The sequence below is a fragment of the Macadamia integrifolia genome, unplaced genomic scaffold (assembly GCF_013358625.1).
Source record: "Macadamia integrifolia cultivar HAES 741 unplaced genomic scaffold, SCU_Mint_v3 scaffold1072, whole genome shotgun sequence".
NCBI lineage: Eukaryota > Viridiplantae > Streptophyta > Magnoliopsida > Proteales > Proteaceae > Macadamia > Macadamia integrifolia.
Window position 1 is genome coordinate 97562 of NW_024868074.1, and position 19114 is coordinate 116675.

General features: G+C 37.6%; 1 protein-coding gene across 1 annotated transcript in view; it reads right to left on the reverse strand.

Moving 5' to 3' along the window:
• Nucleotides 1-13339, reverse strand: part of LOC122062551 (D-lactate dehydrogenase [cytochrome], mitochondrial-like) — a 38640-nt gene extending 25301 nt beyond the window's left edge. Inside the window, exons 1-5 of the mRNA XM_042626179.1 lie at nucleotides 13313-13339; nucleotides 13180-13241; nucleotides 11250-11346; nucleotides 10400-10474; nucleotides 7700-7808 (exon numbers count right to left, since the gene is read on the reverse strand). Of these exons, the coding sequence (XP_042482113.1) occupies nucleotides 7700-7808; nucleotides 10400-10474; nucleotides 11250-11346; nucleotides 13180-13241; nucleotides 13313-13339 (370 nt within the window). The remainder of the gene's footprint in view (nucleotides 1-7699; nucleotides 7809-10399; nucleotides 10475-11249; nucleotides 11347-13179; nucleotides 13242-13312) is intronic.
• Between the last annotated feature and the right edge of the window lie 5775 nt (nucleotides 13340-19114).

Sequence of the window (19114 nt, forward strand, 5' to 3'; positions counted from 1 at the left end):
AAGAAGGGAAGAGAAGGAAGAGGAAGAAGAGAAGGATTTCAGTGGCGCCGAAGCTTGATCTTCCCATTCCGGCACCGGGAGAGTGATCTTCAACTCTAGATCTACATTTGGAGGTAAGCAAAGTCGGGTTCCTTAAACATTCACCATACCCAAGCTTAAACCCTTGATTCGAGTAGGGTTTCTTGAGATCTTGTAAATCCCCTTTGAAATGATGAATCTAAGGTTTAATAGATGATTTATGTGTTGATCTTGAAGGATTTGAAGAGGTATTGACAAGGTGGAGAAGCATTGTGGGTTTGAAGTGATTTTGAGCAAAGAAGGTAAGATGGTTTCTCATCACTTGAATCTAACCTAGATCTAGGTTAGAGTCATCCTATATGACTTGAAAGTGTGAAGAATGGGTTGGAAAAAGCCCCCATTTGAATCCCCAAAGAATGGAGGAAGTTGGGAAGAAACAGCAGTTTTCCCGCTAAGACCGGTGGGTGGAACCAGTGGGCCATCCAGCCCGCCTGTGGGCACCCACCTGAGAGGGCAGGGCCTTCGGGCACAACTGGCTGGTGGAACCGACGGGCCAACCGGCGGCCCCCTACCCGCCGGTCCAAACCGGTGGGTAGGACCAGTGGGCCAGACAACCCACCTGTCTGACCCACCTATGTGGCCCCGAAGGTGATTCTTACGTCCGATTGGACCCAAATCGGACGTGTGACCTTCTTTTAACGTTCTAAACAAGATTTTGTCATCCGATCTCATTAATTTTGATCCTAAAATGGTGAAGTACTAACCCCGCTCAATTATGTTAGGTTCACCAAATCCTACCCGTTTCGCACCGGACATCACCCGTACCAAACGGGAATCCTTGTATGCTACAGGTAAGTGGGGAGAGGACGTTTGGCCTTGTTTCAAGGCATTGTTTGGCATTCATTTAAATGTATCTAGTCTAGTCATGCCATCATGAATATGCTATGTAGATTAGTCATCCTACCATTGTTATGCATGTGTGATATGTTTACTTTCCAAATGCCAAATGATGAAATGCTTATGTGATGAATGTTGACATCATGGTGCATAATGCATTGATAGACTAGATGCCATAGTCGGCTTGGAGACGATTGCATTGGTGGCCCGTGGTATGGGACACGGAGGCACTATGCAATCGTACTATTATCATATAGGAGCATGCGGTTTAGAATTTTCACCGTCCCGTGCTACGACCCTTCCCAACAGGGGTTAAGGTGTTGGGTTATCATTTGGGGGGACGCAGTGGTCGCGATTGTCGGGTCACTGTGGCGGTTAGACATAACGCCCGGTGAGTCGTTAGGAAAGTTGGCAACCCCGGTGGTATATTCAAGAGGGCCAATCATACTGCTTTTAAATTGCTAGAGTCAGCACCTTTAATTTCAGTCATTTACATTTCTGTTGAGAGCCAGTGGACGGCTTTGTCTTTACTTTTCCGAGTACTCACAGTGGGCCTTCTCCGACAGCCCTATGGGTGTATCGCGGGATGGAGTTCGCAGCTAGTACCTGGAGTATACGCGCACTGTGACTGTAGTAGCACTAAAACCAAGGACTTAGTAATGTTGCTTAGGTGGATGCGAATTAAAATGTATTGCATAACATATAGTGCATATGATGTGTTTTGCTATGTGGACTGCTGTGTGGTCCATCTTACCACTTACTGAGCTAGTGAGCTCATCCCATGGGTACCCCTTTTTTAGATGATTTTGTAAGTCATACATCTGAGGAGCACGGGGTGGGTCCCACAGTCAAGTTCCCTAAAGAGGACTGGTGGGCCCCTAAGGAGTTAGAGCACGACACTGACTGCTCGTGCGAGAGTTGTGCTGCGGGACGGCAGTTCTGAGGCCAAGCTGAGCTCCACTTCTAAGGCCGAGCTGCGCTCTACTATGTGATGCCGAGCTGGGCTCCAACCTTGATGCCGAGCTGAGCTCTAGCCTTTGATATCGATCCGAGCTGTGTACTATGATTATTCTGATGGTTTCCTTTATGTACTTGATATGTGAATTGTATTTTTATTGTGTAAATATCATGCCTTCGGGCCCACATGTTTATAACTATTGTATCACAATTCGGGTATCAAGTATTATGGGATTATTCACAGGTAAAACTTAGTCTTCCGCTGATCTGATGAGCTTATATTAGTTGTGTGTATGCTGTGGTGGAATACAATATCAGATGATCCTGGAAGGTTTGGGTTAACTGGTGTTAACCCGGTCACTGGCCCGGTTCAGTGAGAACGGGGTGTGACATGTATAATACCTAACATGACTAATTATAGGTCTACTACTGAACCCAAAATAATTCTCAATAACCCACGTATAAACCCAATTTAAAGTCTCATAAATAGCCCTCGAGCTACCCCTACCTATAGGGTTAACTTCAGGTAAAAGGTAAGAGACATAACCCACAAGGGGCAGGGCATAGTTTAGCAAAAACAAAGGCTATTCAGCCTTAAAAATGCGCAACCGGTAGTCTCAACTGGTCGGCGGCTTGTCCAACCGGAGGGTTGGTTTCAGCAGTATTTTCTGCTATACTACAAGTTGTTCTACAAGTCTCCTTGGCTTAGGCTGCATATAGTCAAAGCCAGTGCCCATGGCAACATGGGGAGATTTTCTTCATGCCTTTAGGGTCACTCTACAATCCTTCAAACCCCCAATTATAGTAACCAAAATTGTATAATAATATACTATCCCAATCCTTAAAAAAAAAATCAAAATTTAGCTTAAACCGGGTAAATTGAAGGGCTGCATCCAATTTCCCTATAATTCATCATTAAATGAATGAATTATAGTAACCCCAGTCAAGTTTCAATTCCAATTGAGCCCAATATTGAGTTACAGGGAAGGAATTAAGCTAATTAGTGTCAATTCCCCAAATCTGAAAATTAATAGAATTCTGCCTATGCTTTTTCTGCAGAATTGAACTTCTGTCCCCCAAATTGATTACTTAATTAGGGGATTCATTGGTTTAGAATCACAGAATTGGGGTTCCAACCCTAATCAGACTTGCAACAGATTTTAGGGAAGAATTTAACTAAATCCTTACGGAAATCCCATCTTTAAAATCAATAAAATTCTGCCTATACAGTTTTCTGTAGAATTTTTACTTAACCAGCCTTGATCTAACCCTAATTATATAGAATTCAGCTTGGAAAGTAAAATCCCTATGCTTTGGGGTTTAAAGAGATGGTCTTCTGACAATTACAGTCCCTGAACCCTGTTGAATTTTAGAGTTTCTTCTACAGGGAAACAAATCGGTCTACAGGGACTTGATTACAGTCCCAAATTAACTAAAATCCCTGACCCTAGCCTGCTGTCAATTTAGTCCCAATTTGCATGAATTCCTCATGAACAACGAAAGCCCTTTGTTTTAGGTTTTGTAGGGATGGATTTACTTTAAATTAAATTCCTCAATCCCTACTGAATTTAGGGATTCAGCTACAGGTACTCAATTCAGTCCATAGGGACTCTATTTTAGTCCCTAATTTACTGAAACTTGTAACCCCAACTACCTATTGCTACCATAGTTTTTAAGGCGCTAGTAAGGCATAGTTTTTAAGGCACTAAGGCAGCCCATCGACTTATGGGAAGTGCATAAGGCGACTGCCTTAGACGCTAAGGCGCGAAAGGCGACGCCTTATGATGCTTTATGTGTTCACTATTTTTAAAATTTAAAATTGTTTTGATGAAGATTCCAAATTACATTTTCTCATTGGCAAGTGTATAAGTTTTGATGCACATGTGATGCATGGATCAAATTTTTTTTTTTTAAAACACATTATCACATCCGCAGAAGCGACAACTAAATGTATCTTGTCGTATATTTTTTTTATCCACGTATATCTTCAATCTATCATAATTACTAGAAACATTTGAAAATAGTTCCGTCAGGCTCTTTGATCTACTTCTTCCTGTGAAGTTACCGTGAATTAGAACTTTATAACACCATACGTCGGAATATGCTATCCCGCAATACAAGAGCTGACGCACCTTACCTTATCCGGACCAGATCATCGGTTACTATTTTTTTTTTTAAACAAATTTAAAAATTGCTTGATGAAGATTCCAAATTACATATTCTAATTGGGAGGTGTATAAGGTCTAATGCACATGTGATGCATTGGATCATTTTTTTTTTTTAAACAAATTTTAAAATTGCTTGATGAAGATTCCAAATTACATATTCTCATTGGGAGGTGTATAAGGTCTGATGCACATGTGATGCATTGGATCAATTTTTTTTTTTTTTAAAAAATTTTAAAATTGCTTGATGAAAATTCCAAATTAAATATTCTCATTGGGAGGTGTATAAGGTCTGATGCACATGTGATGCATTGGATCAAAAACCATATAAAAAATTAAAACCCTTACCATAAAAAAAAAACAATAAATAAATAAAATAAAACCAAAATCAGTAAAATCGCTCCTATCATTCTCTCTGAGTCTGCGACTCTGCCCTCCAAATCGCAAACCCCAAACATCCGATGGTGAGCCTCCTTCGATCCTTCTCCGGTGACTTCTCCTTTTCCTCCGACAGCCTTCGGCGACCTCCAGTGACCTCCGACGAAGTGCTTTCATCTCTCTCAATCTTCGCTCCAAATCGCAAAACCCCAAACTAACCGATGGTGAGCCGCTGCAGCCGCTTCTCCGACAGCCTTCGGCGACATCCGACGACCTCCGGCGACCTCCAACAAAGTGTCCTTCCACATCTCCAGGCATGTTTTAGTTTATATTTTTAATTTCTTATTTGTGCGATTTTTTTCTCTTTTCTTCTTTCTTCTCCTTGCTTCTTCCTTCTTCTTTCATATTGATCATACACCATACGGTGACTGTATCAGACGGGTTCAATGTCTCACTGAGACTTTGTAGTTCGTATGATAATTTTTTTTTTCTCTTTTCTTCTTTCTTCTCCCTGCTTCTTCCTTCTTTCATATTGATCATACACCATACGGTGACTGTATCAGACAGGTTCGGTGTCTCACTGAGACTTCGTAGTTCGTATGATTAGTTTTTTTTTTTTTTCTCTTTTCTTCTTTCTTCTCCCTGCTTCTTTCTTCTTCTTTCATATTGATCATACACCATACGGTGACTGTAAAGACTCGTTCGGTGTCTCACTGAGACTTCGTAGTTGGTATGATTATTTCTTTTTTCTTCTTACGGTGACTGTAAAGACTTGTCGGGTTTGGCTGGTTGATTAGTGCAGGTTTTTTTTTTTTTTTTTTTTTTTTTTTTTTTTTTTTTTTTTTTTTTTAATAACATTAGGGCTTAACATATTTATTAAAATAATTTTGGAAAAATTAGAAGAAAAAACTTAGTTATGTAAAGAAACTCTCACGAAAAGGCTCTCTGAATTTGAGCTTATGAATGAGCAGCACAAGTTTTGACTCCAATTTGTATAGATTGCGTTAATCTGAGCACTACTAATATTTTGCCTGGAGTATTTTTTTCTTTTTCTTTTTTATTATTTTGATTTTCCCATCTCTTTAATGGAGGCATTTGCTTTTATTACCTTATTACCTAATAGGCTAATATTCCCTTTTATTACCTTTTTCTTATTCTGATTACCTTTTCACATTATAGTCTTAGACAAAGAGACAAATTGAATCCACTCATCTATTTATATTATATGTTAATATGTTATGATGATTGATGATTGAATATTGATGATTGATGATTGATGAAGATGAACTTAGTTTATTCACTTTATTGATTTGTTTTCTTGATGAATATCTTACATTGGTATAAATATAAACCTTTATTATTTATTTAGCATATGAGTAATAGGATTCAACTAGGATTTGAGCCAAATAAATTGGTTTTATAAAAAAATTTACACAAGAACGCTTTAGTCAATAAGGCGACGCTTTATGTCCATCTTATTGCTAAAGCGCTCCGAAAGGCCCTCAAACGCCTCCGTCGCCTTACTGCCTTAAAAACTATGATTGCTACTAACCTAATTAACATCCCAAAATAAAAAGGGTAGCAACACTTACCTGGATTCAGGCAGCCATATCAGCATCTGAACTCTTGGACAATAGCTCCCTATTCTTGCATGTCGCAGAAAAATAAGGGCAACAGCATGCAGTAGCAGTAGCAGCTACAGGATTAAGTCAGCATCATCAGTAGCAGTGCACAACAGCCTCATTTGTGAAGCAAACAAGGGCTGCATGCAGTAGCAGGCAGCATGCACTACTGAGTAGTAGCAGCAAGAGGTAGCAACCAGCAGCAATAGAGATCAGCTGCATGCAGCCCGCAGCCAGCCCCCTTCCTCCTCTTCTTCTTCTTCTTCTTTCTTCTCCTCTCCCCCAACGAATTTAGCTTCTTGTAATGAGAGAAATGAGAGAGAAGAGCTATTTATATTGCTGAAATATGACCCACTAAGGCCTGTTTGGCTGAACACATTCATTCTTAAAAATTGATTCCTAAAACTAATTTCTAAAACATAAAACTATTTAACATTTAATTCCCATTAATGGACCCCACCAAAGGCTAACCCATTAGGTTGGATTTGGTCAGCATTAGGACCTCTACATTGTGGGTGAGCACGAGGCTCAGGGGTGTAGGCATGTGGGCCCCACACAGAAAAGCAGATTTTTCCTCTCTTCTGTTGTACAAGTGAATCCACCATAGCAAGGCAGCTTATTTCCTGTGCCAGCTAAGTCCTGACACTGAGCTCAGTTGTTTCCAGTTTAGGGTGTTACATCACAGCCCTGTAACCTTGCATGTTTGTTCAAATCATAGGATCATTGGAATTATTTTCAGAGAGTATCAGCAACTCTAGAGATTGACCTGACTTTGACTCTTCTTGACACAAATGGTGATCATTTGTTAACACTCACGACATTTTGAAGCAGTATCAGAGTCCCCTGGATACTGGCCAAAACAAATCCCAAAGCAGAGAATTAACCAAATCTTAATTACTCTGATCAAACTTTATTCCAAATAAAAAAAAAATAGTGTATCATGAACCTTTACAAACAGAAACAAAATGATAAAAGTTAAAGAGTTAGTCCTTTGATAAAGTCATGAAAGCTAAAAAATGATGACACCAACCAATATGTTCGATAAAAAAAAATAATAATAATAATAATAAGAAAAAAAAAAAAAAAAAAAAAAAAGAAGAAGAAGAAGAAAATAAAGATGAACTCAGTATGCACATAAAGATGATAAGTATTAAATAATTAATAGGAGAATACCCTTGTTTGAAATCAACAAAAAATAGGTCTAATATCTATACAGTGTCTAGACCACGGAATAATCCAAATCAAGACAAATCAAAGTTGATGTGAATTTTAAGGATAAAAATCTTGGATAGCTCAATAGAAGAAACAATGAAAATGAATTTTTCATGCCACCTCTTAACCCATCCCCTTTATAATGGAACTGAATGCATTTACGGATAATAACAAAGTAGAACCTCATTCGTCCAATTTTTACAAACAATGTTTATGGCTAGGACAACTATGTGCTAAAATTTTGAGGGAAGAAAAGAATGGCAGGTTGACCAGTTGAAAGGAAGTGATAATGATTTCTATACACAAGTGATAATAAAACAGCAAATGTCCAATGACAAAAGTATTTCAAGGAACTGAATGAGAGTCTCCAGTTAAGAAAGAAAAAATAAAATAAAATATAGAGCCAACAAATTGAGCCTTCAAAAAGACAAGAAAGGAATTAACTCCCACCTGTCCCTATGAATTCAAACATTAATGTTGGAACTTCTGGAAAATTTTTCCCATTCGCAATGTTAATAGCCTTCACTTCAACCTCATCTAACAGTTCTACCCTGGATACCTAGTGAAAGATCATGAGAACATATAGAAAACATAAAATGCATCTATAAGCAAAATCTTGTAGCACATATCATCCAAATCGACTTGGCAATTTATACTGCAAAAGCATATATAATTTAGTATGACCTGAATGAAAAACAAATTAGACATTGCAAAGTTTCCAAACAGACTAGAAAAACCATACTGGTCTGTCTACCAGTATTGAAGTACTTTCGGACCTAGGTAGGATAGAGAGAGTGAGCAACAAGTAGCTTTTAATCACAATGTGATTGCTTTTTAGTACACTAAAACAATAGGATTCAGCTTCGGCTATTAGTATTCAATGACAAAGTTGTCACCATTGTACAAGATCTCGCCGATATTTCTCAGTTTCAAGAGATCTTGAGATAAAACGACACAAGAGATGCAAATAATACAATATCTCAACCGAGATTTCAGTATCTCGGCAAAATCTCAGTTATCTCGACTAATTTCAACCCAATGTCGGTTATCTCGACTAGTTTTGACCAAGGTTCGAAATCTCCTTACGTTTCGGTGTTTCGGTGGGTTCAGAAACTGAAGTTTCATTTCGTTTCGGAGAAATTTCAGCCAAAATGGTGTATTATTTTTGTTTGTTTCGGTGGTCAAACGGCCATATTTTGACTTGAAACTTGTTGGGTAACTTATTTTAAGGTTAATAAACATGCTTAGAACATAAAAATGCAAAAATATTAGGACATGACATTGTTTTAGAGTTGCACCGTTGTTTGGCAGCAACCGTCGAACTATTCTAAAAATTTTACTTGGTTTTGGAGAAAAAACTTTACATTTCCTAAGCTTTATATGTGTAGATCTTGTAGGAATCCAATGGAAGTCAAAATGTATGATGATGTGGCTACTTAGAGGCTTGTTGGAGACTTAGAGTGTTTTTCCTTTAAAATATGCAAATGAAACCGAAACCACCAAGACAGGTGAGACAAAGTCGAAATTTCGACCGAGATATGGTATTTATAACACATGGAATGTACTGAGATGATCGAGATACCGAAATGATACCGAAATTTCCGCCGAAATACCAAAATTTCGACCAAAATTTTGTACAAATGTTATTTCGTATGTAATTTCGTTTCGGCCAAAAAAAAAAAAACCGAAATTTCGGCAAGATTTCGAACCATGTTTTTGACTTGTTTGTTAGGAAAAGCACCCCCATCTCCAATTTGCTCCCTTTTTTGGGTGAAATTTTGCCCAAAGAATCTTGGAACAAGAGGATTTGTTGCTCCATAACAAGATTTTGTGATTTAATTAGAGAAAAACTTGATTCGCCATCAGCACAATATAATGGTTATGATCCAGCCCGCCACTTGCTTCAATGCTAGGAGTCTAGGACTCAAGGATGGGCATAAAGTGACCCACTATTATTGTACTATTGTTTACTCTAATATATTATATATGTGACTCTTAATAAAGCTAATATATGCACAATGTATGATGCTTAATTTATTAAATGGTTTTTAATTTGATGTCTTTTAATTCCTAATGCTTATTTAAGTTGTATTACTTTAATATATGTGTTCTAGTAGTAATAAAGATTGTGTAGAATAGCCTATGATAGAGATTGTACACAGCGTGGGTCCGAAGTCAAAAAAACATTTTAAGATTGATCTTTTAAAATCTAATGTTTCCACTATGTTTAGACTACCTACTTATTGTTGATTCTTGGGATCTCTCACCCCCCTTTTTCTTTTTGGTGCCTGATGTAATGGCCTAGTGCCTGGTTACTTTGGCCTCACACCTCTTTTTTCTCTTTGACGAGCTCAGCCCTCCCCCCTTGTATATTCTTCTCCTCTTTTGGCAATGATATTTTTATTCATCAAGAAAAAAAACCCAACCCCAAAACTTGCTGGAAAAAATGCAAGGTTTCGGCAAGATCTCAAGATATCTCGGTTTCGAGCCTGACTGAAACCATGCGTGGAACTAAGACCTTGAACCTTGGTTGTCAAGGCCTCTAGGTGGCCCAAGGTGTTATAGGGACTTGGACGCAAGGCAACACCAACAAGGCAACCATTGTTGTCAAGGCGGCTTGACAACTATGTTCAACGGAGAAAACAAACTTTATCTATAGTTGTTACCATTGAGAATATATCAAATTTATGATAGTAATAACAAGAATGCAAAGAAACTTGGATTAAATAAGAATATTTTTAATAAATTATGGGCAATTGCATAGAAACTGAAATCCATAGGAAAAAAAAAAAAACATATTATATTCCCTTAAGAAACTGAGGAAAGAGTTAATGACATAGAATAAGAGTCGGCCTCTGATCAATTACGACTGAGATGAATTCGAGACATTATAAAAAAAAAAGGGCATATCCCCATTGCACGAGGTTCCCATCACCGCAAGGTCTGGGGAGAGGGTCATAATGTATGCAGCCTTACCCCTGCTTTATGGAGAGGCTGTTTCTCCACTCGAAACCGTGACCATCACACCAAGGCCCACCCTTTGAATCATAGACATTATGTCACCATTAAAACATAAATAAAACTCCAAAAAGGTTAGAAAAAGAGTACAACAAATACAATGAATGTTAAGATATGCAGCTTAAACTATACCTGGATCCCAGACATCATCGTGGCAATAGCAACATCAGCTGCATCCTTAATTGTCGGGAAGTTGCACATCGCGACCTGCAATGTTGCAAGGTCATCAAATGGAAGGCAAAATATGAGCATTTAAAGACTTAAATAGAAATTTTAGTAGCCTGATTACACCAGTTATATAAAACTACTTCTATTGGGACAAAAGTTGTAGGGTAAATGGGTGATTAGTATATATGAACCGATCTACAAGACGTTTTAGTTTAGAAAATCCCAATTCTTCACCACAAAGAGCCATCACTATGTTACCAAAGCTACTTCTTGTCAATCGTTTGTATTGTTTAGGCATAGGGTTGGCTTCAGTTATGAATTTACTACGCATTTTGCTTAGTGTGTCAATAAAATTTATACAAGTTTTATTTGATAATTCAGATATCAGAAACATTATGCAAACTTTTTTCCTAGGATCTCCAACATTTTATGTTTCAATTACTGTCAGTCCTAAACTATCTGTGCTTATTTAATAAAAAATAAATAAAATAAAATAAAAAGTGGCATAAAAACTTTCACTCAGTAAATCAATATTTCAGTTCCCTGTCCCACTTTATGGTTTTTACCCTCAAGGCATTATATTGCCTATATCTCATTCTCATATCAAGGACTGGGAAGTGGAAAACCAGTTCAAATGAACAACCAAGAAAAGAAGGATTACCTTTTAAGAAGCCAAAAGATTTCACTTCGAATTTTTCAGTTAGCGTTTGAAGATAAAGAGCATTCTAACTTATCGCAAAACAAATACATCGTAAGGAGAACTTCATACAACTGAAAATACAATGCCTTTAAATAAAGGAAGGGGAAAAGATACCACTGAATACTGGGATATTTTTTGAAGCCGTAAAGCAACTTCTGTTATTACTCCCAAGGTTCCTTCACTTCCAATTATCAGCCGTGTCAAATCATATCTAGGATAAACAAAATATTAGCATGGCCTATTAAAATATGGACAATCCTATCATCAATACCGTGCTCCTATTTATTGTTATTTGATCAACTAGCATCATTATCCTCAGGCTAATTATTGTGTATAAGCTTATGCAGATAGGAAATCAAACTAAATGTGTGGATCATAGCAATGTTTTCTCAACTGAAACTGGTATGGAGAAATAAACTCGAGAGCATAGGAGAAAAGGTGAAAAGAAAAAAAAAAATAGCAAGCTGTAGAGATCAAGAAAATAACCTACATGAATAGAAACGGATACCCTCTAAAGACTGGTGAGAGAAAGAGGTTAAAAAGCATATTAATGCTTTCAAGTCACTGGAGACAGCGCTCATTTTAAAATGTCTCATCCAAAATTCGGCCCCGTAAGCATGAAACTAGAAAATATTGTCATCCAAAGTGTGTTTCTAAGTTGAGGCAGTATTTAGTGGTCTACTTACTTTGGTCTCTTATATGGAATTATGCAGTTCTTTTTGGAACTCACGAAGCCTTTTGGGCAGCCTTAGGACTTCAAACGGGTATTTTCATCATTCTGAACTTTTAAATGGGTCGATCTGATTTGGTGCACATCGGATCTGGCTTCAGTCCTTCAGTCATTTTGGGATGGTATTTTTCTTATTGGGAGATAAGTAACAATTTTGTGAGAATAGTTCACATATTGTTACGAGGGAAGAAGTAAAAGAGTTTTCAAGCTTTTTTTTTTTCGGTGAAAAGTTTTCAAGCTGAGATAGGGACATAAGAAGTGTACAATGATATTATCAGGAATCTTTGAATTCTTATTGCTATCTTTCTAGAAGGGGTACTTGGGCATAAATGTGCTTTTACAAATATTTAGTTACTTTCTTCTGTTAATGTATATACAGAAAAAGATCTGATATCCAGTTAACATTGGTCTTGCCTGTGGGAATTCTCCCTCCAAGACCTACTCCAGCCTTCTGTCAGGGTTTCAAGAGATCTCATAAGAGAGTTGAGTATTTGACGCTTCAGAACTCTTCAATTTCTCTGCTTCTTGGGAAAAAAAAAAGCAGTAATATGCTAAAGCTTAAGCTGATTTACCAGTTCAGAAGCTTAAATACAAATATCAGAATGTGGTTTGTTGAAGTCTGAGAAATTAGTCCCTTTAATCACCTTAGCATTGCATTTTACACAAAATGATTCAGATTTCACAGGTACTTAGTCAAATATCAAGAAAATTATTTGGAACATTATAAGTTACAGAAGAAGTTTCTGTATGTTAACAGCATTGATGGCATAATTCACATCAAGTAACATAGAAGCTGCATCCATTGTTCCACTCAGTGTAATTAAATAAAAAAAATTATGATTCAAAGATCCACAGGTTGCAAAACTTCCTTTTTAAGTCAACTTCATAAGAATACGACCTACTAATAATAAAAACCTAGAAGTAACCAAGGCGTTTTCCATCTCAAAATTCAAAAGGAACATCAAGAATAGATTGCAGCACCACCAAAATCCAAAATCACTGAACCACAGCTTGTCATTCACGAGTAGCCAAAAGCAGAAGATTCAACCTAGGACATTAAACACATAATGATAAAGGACAGATAACAAACTTAACAACTGTCCAAGAAAATAAACCTAATAAATGAGATAAACAGCACTTAGTGGATATTCAGAACCACTCAAAGCCTAACAGCCCTTTCATTCTCATTCGCCTGAACTAGCTTATTTGAGTGAACAATGAGCACCTTGGTTATTCAAAAATCCTTCTGAAACAAATAAAAAAAAGTGAGATTATCTGTGTACATGTGCGAGAGAGAGAGAGAGAGAAACACACCCCGCAGCACTCTTTCTTGCACGAGAACCTGTCTTAACTACATCCCCATTTGCCAAAACAACCTGCAAAGAAACAACATCTGAGAAACAATTCTGAGTTAACATAGCAGAAACTAGAAGAGGATCCAACAAACCTTGAGGTTGATGACATTATCACGCATAGTTCCATACCTAAATGCTGAAAACTAAATCATTAAATCCAATTAAGGACAAAAATATAGTAGTATAATTTAGTTAAGTATCAAGAACCTACACTTGTTCCCAAAAAGAACTGGACATAGGCAATTGAACACCAATGAATTTTCCTAGCAACTCTCAGTTGTTCGACAGGTTCGCATACATTTGCATAATGTGGACATTTTGGGAAGTCTTTCAGTCGACTATCTACTTTTAACATGCCAAGTATGCATTATAAGGCAATAACAAAAACCATATCAATGCTCACTCAATCCCCAAAGCTTGTGCGTGGCAAAATACCAATAGTTGAGGACAATTCATTCACAATTGTTGGTTGGTTCCTCAGTGGTATGAGTGATCCTTGGAGACTGTCTCATCCCAATACAAAGACTAACTCTCTTGCCTTGCTGCTGAGCATCTCATAGAAATGGAGGAAATGGTCAATAACCCTAGAGGTGATAAAGCAAGCTACCTAATGCGGCTTGGTCTTTTACGATTAGTTAGCACTCCGTCCCATTGTAATTTTTCTTCCTTTCCAGCAGTTGCCCTCTTGCCATATGTGGGTTCTGCTATTTCTTCGTTTTTCCTCTTCAAATCATACATAAAGTGTACCGTGAGGGGGAGTGTTGTGTACCATGGGATAACGGGATAATGTTGAGTTGTGATCTGCTTTAAGCTGTTATTTCCTTTTCTAGTTATTCTTCTTTATTGTAATTAGACTTGGACTCTTTGTAAGATTCCTACTTTAAGAGTTGATAACTTAATATTATATAAGTATGAGTCGAGACCACGATAGGGGTATTCCAGTCCCATCGTGTTGTAGCTCTCTCTTCCACTCCTCCATCTCTATTTCCATCGTGCTTGCTCTCCTTGTACCTTTCTTCTTCTCTTCATCATAGATTCTAGTTGATTAAAGGTACCAAAATCTTTCATATGAAAATGTAACCGTAAATTCAATTTAACTTCATCAATAAAAAAAAAAAAATCATTACGAGTAACAATAATATCATCAACATATACAACCAGTTGTTAGATTCCATAATTCCAAGATTAATATAGATTAAGAAATATTTTAATGTATAACAAACAAAATAGAATGAGTACCTGAAGTCATGAAGATGAACATCAACAAGCCAAACTCTAAATCAGAACTGGAACTTCTACCCTATGAAACCCTGACAGTTAGAGTGATGGGATCTCCATATTATCTATATTGTTGCTAGGGTAGAAACAAATATTATTTATAGTCTTAAACCTTTTAAACCATAATATGAAGGCAATCTCTAACAAGATCTTTGAATATACCCAATACACCTTAGGACTAAGTTTTCCTGAGGCAAGATCTTTGAATATACCTACAATATACCTTAGGACTGAGTTTTCCTAAGGCCATGGAAAACGGGAATCTTTTCTCTGTGTGGCCTTGCGACCCCATGATATAGGGGGAAGAAAGGGGGAGGGAGGGGGTCATATCTGGGCCATCTCCTCGTTCAACCATTGGTGCAGAAAAATTTGTCCTGTACCTTAGACCAAGTTTGGAGATTTACCTTAGATATGGATTGCCTTATTGAACCCAAGAATAAAATATTGTGTGAACTAATAAGATTGGAAAACTGGTGGACAATCATAGAATTCAGCTCATCCCTCGGTGTAAGGCCTTATTGCTATCGCATTTGGTGTTTGCTGATGACTTGATGGTCTTTGTGTAGGTTAGTGTCTACAGTGATGGATACTTTTTCGGAGTTCTACCTTATCTTGGTCTTTCATCGAACAACTCTAAGTCCTCTATTATTCTTGGAGGTGTTCAGTCCGATTTGTTGAGGCAATTGGTGGAGTTGATAAGCTTTGCCTTCACCGAATTACCTATCAAGTGCGTTGGAGTTCCTTTGATTTCGGGAAAGTTGAAGGATGTTGATTGTGCTCCTATTATTGGTTTGGTGAGAAAGAGGCTTGAAGGGTGGAAGTCTAGAAGTCTTTGTGTTGCAGGGTGGTTATATATTCTAGCTAGGTTTATATGGGCTCCCTGGGTATATCATCTCGAAGCTGGAGCCTATATTTAGAACCTTTCTATGTTTTGGTCCTAGCATGAAGATAAGGATTCATTATGTTGCTTGAGACTCTATTTGTAAGCCTAAGGCGGAGGGTGGGCTGGGCGTGAAGCGCATCAAAGATATTAAGGAAGCTAGTATTATGAAGGAATGATGGTTGTTGGCCTCATAGAGAGACTCCTTATGGGTGAAGTGGTAAATCATAGATACTTTGAGAGGTGAGTCCATTTGGATGGTGAAGCCTCCACATGATTGTTCCTGGGTGTGGAGAAAGATCCTTAAATTTTGGGACTCAGTGAGACCACTTATTCATCACACATCATTGATAACAACCTTAATTAGTTCTAGGCTTTGGATGGATCTTTGGCATCGTGACAAAGTTTTGATTCTTGCTATGGTGATCATATTTGTTATGATGCTATCCAAACATGCTATAGGGTCACTCCATTCTCAGGATGTGAGTTTGGGATCAATTGAACAATATTATGAGGCTTAGCGAGACGGATTCCAACTCCATTATCTGGAAAGGAAACCTAATGGCATGTTTTCCTCTAAATCGGGCTGGGAGGTGTTGAGAACCCCTCACCTTAAATTGTCTTGGACATCTTGTGTATGGTTCCATTATTGTATTTCTCATTGGTCATTCACCACTTGGAGGTGTATGCTTGATGTCCTTCCAACCAAAGACCAACTTTGGAATAAAATCTATTCAGGTGGCTCGTACTATTGTTTTTGTTCGGCGGGGATAGAAAGTAGGGACCATTTATTTTTTTTATTGCCCTTTCATCTCCCAAGTATAGGGAGTGATCCTTCGGTTGTACACTCCTTTGAGGGGCCCTGTGAAGAGAGTGGACTAGGCTGTCAATCATTGGAGAGTTCATTTAAGGGAGATCTGATAGGATGCGTTGCCAATCTAGCATTCTGTTGTACTATAGACAACGTTTAGATGGAAAAAAGCTTCTGCATCTTTCAGAATAAAACTAGTACCATTTCCAATCATCGTTAGAAGCTAACAACTAGATTTGGAGGAACGTTGTCGGACTATCATTCCCAGGGGGCCCAATACCCCTAGGAATTAATACCTTGTGCACAAATGGGGCGTTCAACCCATTGGTCTTCAAGATAGTTTGCTGCCTCTAAGCTGGTTGAGGTTTGCCCTCTCTTGGGGCTCCCACATCCTTCTTGTTAGTTTTAAGCCTCCTCTGGCTCCCATGTAGATATTGAGTTTTGGTTTGGGCTCCCTTGCGTTCATAAGGCCTGTCTTTGACTAACGTATGGGGATCCTCCCCTTCCCTTTGTTCATTGTTTTTCTCTTTCTTTTTGTAATAAATTTGATATTACCTATTAAAAAAAAAAAATGGCAACTGGATCAATAAGGAAGCTTCTAACACCGGCACAATCAAGCTAAGTCATCATAAAAAAAAGGCATTTTTGCCATCAAGTTGACATAACGGTGAACTAAGATTGAAAGGAAAACAAAACCCCAAAAATAATTTAATCGACGAATAGTTGAATTTCCAAAACAATCGACACCATAAGTCTAAATATATCCTTTCTCCACTGACTGGGCCTTGAGCTACTCAACAGGTTTATCTAAGTTGTAGTTGATAATATAAATCTAAAGACATCAAAATAACTCCTTAAATGGTGTAAGATCAGCTAAGGTCTATGTCTTTCGAAAGACAGTATCCATTTTGATATTTAGCAGACTTCCACCCAGGATGTTTGTTGACCCATGTCTCTAGATGGATTAGGTTTCAGAAATCTGTGGTTTATAATAAAACTTTATTATTAAAATTAGGTTGGAGGTTAGAGGCTGTTTACTAACCCTTCTACGTTCTGGGCTTGAGCATTGAACTTCTCTCATAATGATTTACTGGACCCATCTATTTGGCAAAAAAGATGATCCTTAGTTTGGAATAGTCTAGCTAAGATTTTTCTTATCTTGTAAAACAATGGTTTGTTGGTGGGTTGGTGATAGAGTTAATATTTCAATTTGCACTGATCCTTGGATTTCGCACATTCCTAACTTTACTATGGCAGGACATTGGTTCCTCATTCCCCATTCTCTAGGGTGAGCGATCTAATTCATAATGATATACTCATGCTTATGTTTCAAAAGCTATTTTACAAATTAATTTGAGTCGCACACCTATTTCAAATGCTTGGGTATGTCCCTTCTTTTGAATTAGTATTTTTTTTGTGTCGATTGCTGCTAAGTTTTTAATTAAGTGTGACAATGATTTTTTTTTGGGGGGGGGGTTGTATCTATGGTTGATAATAGGATTTGAAAATTTTTTTGGTATCTTCAAATTAACCCTACATTTAGATTGTTTTTATGGAAAACTTTAAACGAGGGTCTCCTTCAATATATCTAAAACTTCTCTTCTAGAATTTGGTTAATAATATGATGCTATAAAAAGTCGAGGAAAAAATCATTATGTCAACTGTTACCATTATTTGCTAGTTGCTACACATTTGGTATGGTAGTAATCATTCTTTTTTCCAATATTTAAGACCTATTTATGTACAATTTTTTTTTTTCTTTGGTAGAATATACAACTCCTTCAGGCAATGATTAAAGTATTGGTATCGATTGGCATATTAGTTGGCTAAATTTTAAATACATATCGGAGGGTATCGTATCGATGATATGTTAAGATATATTAAAGATCAAGGATTAAAGTATTGGTATCGATCGTCGTATCGATTAGTTAAATTTAAGATAAGTATCGAATGGTATCAAATCGTATCAGAGATACTTTAAACCATGCCTTCAGGTGATATCTCGATGGATTTATTAGCCTAATGTTTTTTTCACTTGATTCTATTGTTTCTCTTACTTCTACTGATGTTCAGGTGTTATCCTTATCGGACTACCAGTAATTGGCATGTGCAGATCGACTTATCATCATTTTGTGATGGAAAGTATGACCTAAAAATTAGAGGGACTGGTTGGGCCTCGGTGTTTTTTCTTAAAACTCAGTTTGTTGTGGCTTTTATGAATTTTGGTATTTTAGGGAATACTCAATATGCAAAAATCATAAGAGTGCAACAAGGATTGCAAGCAGCGCAACAAGAAGATTGGGACCAAGATTGGATGGCCTTGGGAAGTTTTCTCATTTATCTGATATTCTATTTAACTCTCTCAAGCCTGTAAATATTTGGAAGAAGGAGAGATCAGTTACATCGGTTGCTCATAACTTAGCTAGAAGACAAAGAAAGGAGGCACAGGCATTTGAGGCCATATTGCCCTCCCCATTTCATCAAAATATTTATGGCTCAAGATACTGCATAGTGAAAAATTGTGCTCTTATAATTTTATTAAGGGGAGTAGTTTTTGTATGGGAGCGTAGCATATGCTAGCTACTTCCCTGAGCCTATCTCTTCTCCCAGTGAAATGACATATCTCATCCTCCATTGTGGGAGGAGAGAGATATACCCGAAAAAGGTGTAGCAGGTTGAGCGTACACTGCACTCCTAATAGAGCTTATTCACCATTTCACTAAGAGCAAGAAATCATTACTCGGTCACATGGCTCCTGCATCAGCTTTAGAGCCAATGACAACATTCAGTGGCATCAACACGAATGAAATTCTTGACATCACAAGGAATGAGGCCATAATTTCACACCATCGGGCAGCCTTCTTTTGCCCTTTTATTAATTGACAAAATCTAATAAATGGGAACGTGTAACTTGCCATGTTTTTC